Here is a 7,132-nt window from a genome sequence, read left to right on the forward strand (position 1 = left end):
GGTTCGGATCCCGCTCACTGGCTGAGCGAGGCGCGGGGGCAACACCGAGGGTTGCGATCCCGTTGCCGGTCCTGGTCCGGTACGGGGGCGACACTGAGGGTTGCGATCCGTTGCCCTACATGGAAAAAGACAAAAAAAAAAAAAAGATTGCCTATGACTTTTTAAGTGTTGTGGTGTTATCTTTTATATACAAATAAGTTGATTATTGTCCATGGAATACAGTGAATTTTCAGCTTGCTCTTAGGGATACTTTGACTATTACTAGACATTTGTTATTCCTATTAGCTTTGGAGAAGTACTTTTTGTTGACTTGTATAAAGTCTGTTATGGAGATGGATGGAATTGAAAAAATATTTTGAAAGAATGCATCATGCAGCTTGCTCTTAGGGATACTTTGACTATTACTAGACATTTGTTATTCCTATTAGCTTTGGAGAAGTACTTTTTGTTGACTTATATAAAGTCTGTTATGGAGATGGATGGAATTGAAAAAATATTTTGAAAGAATGCATCATGCACACAGGGAGTTCCTTTGAAGAACTTGTGCCATCTTTCCCCTTGTTTTATTTTGCTTTGACACTGTACAATGTAATGTTGCCTATTGGCTGGCCAGGAATCATTTGTTCCCAAAATTGGAGAAGGAGGATTTTCTATTTCTGGAAGAAGACACTGCTTAACCCTGTAAATATTTTATAATCATGGGGAAATTCACTGTCAAACCATTACAGACCTCAATGAAATCTTTTGGAAATAGCAACTGTTAACCCATTCTTCAAGTTCAGCAAGATCCAGGGTACACTGTTGTGGGGCTGCCAGAGTTTCTGTTTCATCTGGTCTTTTCGATAATTCTGTATATATATGATGGTATTTCGAAAAGTTTGTGGAACTGAAAGATAATAAGAATTTTTCATGAACCTTTTGAAGAACTCTCTTATGCTGAAAATGGGTGGAAAGCTGCCCTGATGCTCATGAGTAGGGGGATATTTGTGAAGCTCTGAAGTGCTGTGCTTTCTTCCTCATGCCTGAGCTCAATCTCCCTGATTACTTTATGGCCCAGTGAAATGAGACTGAGAAAAAGGGAACATTAAGTCTGTGATAAATATTATGCAAGCAAATGAAAATTAATAGTTTTGTAGAGCAGTAATTTCACTCATTTAGCTGAGTCTGATTACTTCCAATGGCTTAGAGTCCTTCAGGAACATACAGTCAGCTGGACCTTGTTACGGATTGGATTGCCACATGTCCTCATTCCTCTCCTGCTTGGGCAAGGGAATGGAAGAATAAGCTTCCACTTCTTCAGGGTGTATGTGTTCATTGATACTTCATCCAGGTTTTATCCCGGGCCTCATGGAACCCTGCATGGTGTGGTCAGTAGTAAGGAAAGAAATGGAACAGATTTTATCACGAGAAATAATGGTCTTAAATGTGGGTCATCACCAGGTGAATGGGGTGCTGCTGTTAGAGTGCAGTTAGACTTGTAGTGCCCACAGTAAAAATGTAGAGATGGGTTTTATGTTTTCATGGTGCTGTTCAATTTATGAGGAAGTGATCTTGAACAGAGAATTAGAGTTCTTGTAACTGTAATTATTTATCATAAAATAAATGTTTGGAGACTACAGAATTGTGTCTAAACTTATGTGAATTGATTATACATTCCTGTATTGTCTTCCTGCCCTTTCTCCTTTAAACATGTGGGATGTTTTAGGACTCAGTGGCTTTTGAAGATGTGGATGTCAACTTCACCCTGGAGGAGTGGGCTCTGCTGGATTATTCACAGAAAAAACTCTACAGAGATGTCATGGGAGAAATCTATACAAACTTGGCTTCTATAGGTAAGAATGACAACATTCTTTCCCTTACTCAGTTAGAGAACATGTTTGTTACCTGTCAGTGGTGTTCCTCAACTTGGAAGGTGGAAAGAAAATATTTTGGTGATTAAATGAGGAATGGTCATAGCTCATCTTGAACATAGGATCCAATATTGTTCTGGTATTGTAATTTCTGACAATTTATAATGATTCTTGTGGTCCTACATTTTAGGAAAAAAATGGGAAGACCAGAAAATTGAAGATCAGTACAAAAATAACTGCAGAAATCAAAGGTAATTTGTATTCAGAATAAAAAGCGGTGTCCCATGGGAACATGTTATTATGTTGTAAAACCTAAAAAATTTGGAAAGAAAAGCCCAACTTTAAATTTATTTATTTATAGAAAATGTTAACCAAAAATGTATATTGAAATGTGACCTAAACATTCAGTATTAAGAAATGGCATATATCAATATTACTGTTTTGTTTAATAGCTGTGGTCACATCCTCTTGCACAGCATTTAATCCATTGACTTTCAAACACCTCAGGCAGGGCAGAAAAGCCACACTTCCCTGATACTGTTGAAAATGTAAGTCTAATACACAACAACAAATGTAAACATGTTAATAAACCACAAATAATGTGCTTCTCATTTTTTACAGCAATCATATTGTAGAGAAATTCGATAAAGTTAAAGAAAGTCGTGACTGTGGACAAACATTCAGCTGGATTCCAAATCTTAATGTGAACAAGAACAATTCTATAGTAAAACCATGTGGATGTATTCTATGTGAGAAAGTATACATGTGTAGTTCACCCCTTAATGGGCACATCCGATCTCACAGCGGACCCAAGTCATATGAGAATCAGGAATATGGAGAGCAGTTACATAAACAGAAGCAGTGTAGGAAAGCCTTCATTTATCTCCGCTCCAGTGGGATTCAGGAAAAGACTCACACTGGAGACAAACCCAGTGAATGTAAGGAATGTGGGAAAGCTTTCATTTCTCTTGCAGGTATTCAAAGACACATGATAGTGCACACTGGAGATGGACCTTATAAATGTAAGGTATGTGGGAAAGGCTTTGAGTGTCCCAGTTCATGTCAAAGTTATGAAAAAATGCACAGTGGAGAGAAACCCTATGAATGTAAACAGTGTGGAAAAGCCTTCAGGTTTTCCAGTTCCTTACGAAGACACAAAAGATCTCACACTGGAGAGAAACCTTATGAATGTAAGGAATGTGGGAAAGCCTTTGGTTTTCTCAGTTCCATTCGAAGACATGAAAGAACTCACACTGGAGAGAAGCCCTATGAGTGTAAGGAATGTGGGAAAGCCTTTGGTTTTCTCAGTTCCATTCGAAGACATGAAAGAACTCACACTGGAGAGAAACCCTATGAGTGTAAGGAATGTGGGAAAGCCTTTAGTGTTTCCAGTTCAGCTCGAAAACATGAAAGAACTCACACTGGTGAGAAACCCTACGAGTGTAAGGAATGTGGGAAAGCCTTTGGTTTTCTCAGTTCCATTCGAAGACATGAAAGAACTCACTCTGGTGAGAAACCCTACAAGTGTAAGGAATGTGGGAAGGCCTTTAGTATTTGCAGGTCAGCTCAAACACATGAAAGAACTCACACTGAAGAGAAACCCTATAAATGTAAGGAATGTGGAAAAGCCTTTATTTCTCTCACACAGGTACGAAGACACATGATAGTGCATACTGGAGATAGACCTTACAAATGTAAGGTATGTGGGAAAGCCTTTCTCTGCCCCAGTTCATTGCGAATGCATGAAAGGGCTCACAGTGGAGAAAATCACTATGCGTGTAAACAGTGTGATAGGGTCTTCAGGTGGCCCAGTTCATGTCGAATACACGAAAGATCTCACATTATAGAGAAACCCTATGAGTGTAAGAAATGTGGAAAAGTGCTCATTTCTCTTGCAACACTTCAGAGACATATGATGATACACACTGGAGTTGGACCTTATAAATGTAAGGTATGTGAGAAAGCCTTTGGCTCTCGTACCTCATTTCAAGAGCATGAAAGGGCTCACAATGGGGAAAGACCCTATGAATGTAAAAAATGTGGTAAAGCCTTCAATTGGTTAAGTTCCTTTCGAAAACATGAAAGAACTCACAGTGGAGAGAAACCCTATGAATGTAAGGAATGTGGGAAAGCCTTCATGTTTCTTGCACATGTTCAAAGACATATGATAGTGCACACTGGAGATAGACCTTATAAGTGTAATGTATGTGGGAAAGGCTTTAAGTATTCCAGTTCATTTCGAACACATGAAAGGACTCACAATGAAAGAAAACACTGTGAGTGTAAGGAATGTGGGAAAGTCTTTATCTCTCTTGCAAGTGTTCAGAGACACATGGTACTGCACACTGGAGATGGACCTTATAAATGTAAGCTATGTGGGAAAGTGTTTGTGTATCCCAGTTCACTTCACATTCATGAAAGGAATCACACTGGAGAGAAACGCTATGAATGTAAACAGTGTGGAAAAGCCTTCGGTTGGTCCAAATCCCTCCGAATACATGAAACAGTTCATAGTGGAGAGAAACCTTATGAATGTAAACACTGTGGTAAAGCCTTCAGTGCTCACTGTTCCTTTCGAAGGCATGAAAAAATTCATACTGGATAAAATGCTCAATGTAAGAAATGTGGAAAAGCCTTTAGTTAGTCCATATACTGACAAAGACAGGTATGAATGCACAGTGGATGGAAACTATTAATTTTATGAATATGGAAACGTTTTAAATTTTAACAAATATTTTTAAAGTCCCATGAACACATAGTGCAGTGGAATTTTATAAATCTTGACACAAATGCTCTGAAAACTATAAAATGTTACTATATGGAATTAATAAAGATCTAAGCAAATGGAGAAACCTCCCATGTTCATGCAACAGAAGACTTGACATTGTTGAGATGCTGACACTCCCTGTAATGACTTTTTAAACTCCACCTACAGATTTGATGCAATTCGTGTCAGAATCCCAAACTGGAGTCTTTGTAGGAATTGGCAAGATGTTTTAAATACTTATATGGAAGGGTAGAAAACCCAGAAGAGCAAAAGGAATCTTGGGGGAAAAAAAAAAAGTAGGAGGTCTCAGATGTTCTAATTTGGAAACTTACTACTAAGTGTCTTACATAATTTGGACTGCCATAACTATACAATAGGCTGGGAGATCCAAATGACAGACTTTTATTTTTCACAATTCTGGAGTCTGGAAGTCTGAGATCAGGCTGTCAGCATTGTCTGGTACTTGGTGAGGGCCTTCCTCCTGGGTAAGTCCTCACATGCCTTCCCTTGGTGTATACTTGCAGAAACAGAGAGCAAGTGATCTCATTTATCTTCCTTATTATATATGGGCATTAATGTCATTATGGCTGCTTCCCCCTCATGACCACATCTAGACCCGATTGCCTTCCAAAAGCCTTACCTCCAAGTACTCACACTGGGGGTTAAAGCTCCAGCCTGTGAATTTTGGTGGGTCATATTGTGTTCTTCAAAACAATATAGGGGCTTGCCAATTAGATCAGTTGGTTAGAATGCACTGTTGTAAGACCAAGGCCAAAGATTTAGAACCTGGTACCTCCCAGATACAAAACAAACAAAAACAGCTATGGTACTGATAGAGAAGTAGACATACATCAATAGCGTACAATTGATATCATAGAAATAAAACAATATATTTTTGGTCAACTGGTTTTCTAGAATGGGGCCCAGGGTGGATAAAATATAGTCTTTTCAAAAATTGGTGCTTGCACAACTGTATGACCACGTGCAAAAGAATGAAGTTGGACCCTTACATCATAACGTATACAAAAGTTTACCAAGATAAATCAAATACCAAAACATGAAAGGTAAAGTTGTAATACAAAAATAATATGGGTGAAAGTATGATGATGGATTTGGCAAAGAGTTTTTTTTTTTCTTTTTAAATTTTACTTTATTTTGTCTATATCAATGTGGTTGATTATTGTAGCCCATTACCAAAACCTCCCCCCTCTTCCCTCTCCCCCACAACAATCTCCTTTCTGTTTGCTTGTTATATCAACTTCAAGGAATTGTAATTGTTGTGTCTTCTTCCCTCCCCCCCCCCCCCCAGTTGTTTGTGTATTTATTTATTTACTTTTATCTCCCACAAATAAGTGAGAACATGTAATATTTCTCTTGATGTGCCTGACTACTTTCACTTAATATAATTCTCTCTAGGTCTATCCATGTTGTTGCAAATGGCGGTATTTCATTCTTTTTTATAGCAGAGTAGTATTCCATTGTGTAGATATACCACATTTTCCATATTCACTCATCTGATGATGGACATTTGGGCTCATTCCAACTCTTACCTATTGTACAGGTGCTGCAATGAACCTTGGAGAACAGGTATATCTTAGACTTGATTTCCATTCCTTTGGGTATATTCCCAGCAGTGGGATAGCTGGGTCATGTGGTAGATCTATCTGCAATTGTTTCAGGAACCTCCATACCATTTTCCATAGAGGCCGTATCATCTTGCAGTCCCACCAACAATGTATGAGAGTTCCTTTTTCTCCGCAACCTCGCCAGCATTTATCGTTCACAGTCTTTGGATATTAGCCATCTTAACTGGGGTGAGATGGTTTCTCATTGTGGTTTTGATTTGTGTTTCCCGAATGCTGAATGATGTCGAGCATTTTTTCATGTGTCTGTTGCCAGTTCATATATCTTTCTTTGAGAAATGCGTATTTAGCTCTTTTGCCCATTTTTAAATTGGGTTGCTTGTTTTTTTGTTGTAAAGTTGTTTGAGTTCCTTGTATATTCTGGATATTAATCCTTTGTCAGATGTATATTTTGCAAATACTTTTTTCCACTCTGTCGGTTGTCTTTGAACTCTGTTAATTATTTCTTTTGCTGTGCAGAAGCTTTTTAGTTTGATATAATCCAATTTATTTATTTTTCCTTTGATTGCCCATGCTTTGGGGGTCATGTTCATGAAGTCTGTGCCCAGTCCTACTTCTTGAAGTGTTTCTCATATGTTTTCTTTGAGAAGTTTTATTGTTTCAGGGTTTATATTTAATTCTTTAATCCATTTTGAGTTGATTTGGTATATGGTGAGAGGCATTTTATTGATTTTTGTTTGGATGTCTTAAGTGTCTTTTGTTCCTTTCTTTCTGATTTACTGTTTGAGAGAACTTGACAAATATAACCTAAGCCCTCCCTACTTAGTTGATCCTGGGCCTTCCTGTTCTTTGCTGTCTTCAGTTTGGCCAGCTATATTATAAATTTCCATCAGCTTAGATATTCAATAAATGGATAACAAATGGTCTTGCCA

The 7,132-nt window shown here is 38.1% G+C and overlaps 1 protein-coding gene across 1 annotated transcript in view; it reads left to right on the forward strand.

Moving 5' to 3' along the window:
* Positions 1-5,744, forward strand: part of LOC103610928 (zinc finger protein 709-like) — a 16,783-nt gene extending 11,039 nt beyond the window's left edge. Inside the window, exons 2-6 of the mRNA XM_008594986.1 lie at positions 1,706-1,832; positions 2,041-2,101; positions 2,472-2,695; positions 2,864-3,729; positions 3,811-5,744. Of these exons, the coding sequence (XP_008593208.1) occupies positions 1,706-1,832; positions 2,041-2,101; positions 2,472-2,695; positions 2,864-3,729; positions 3,811-4,455 (1,923 nt within the window). The 3' untranslated portion in view covers positions 4,456-5,744. The remainder of the gene's footprint in view (positions 1-1,705; positions 1,833-2,040; positions 2,102-2,471; positions 2,696-2,863; positions 3,730-3,810) is intronic.
* Positions 5,745-7,132: the final 1,388 nt, after the last annotated feature.

Source organism: Galeopterus variegatus, unplaced genomic scaffold (genome assembly GCF_000696425.1).
Source record: "Galeopterus variegatus unplaced genomic scaffold, G_variegatus-3.0.2 Scaffold12066, whole genome shotgun sequence".
NCBI lineage: Eukaryota > Metazoa > Chordata > Mammalia > Dermoptera > Cynocephalidae > Galeopterus > Galeopterus variegatus.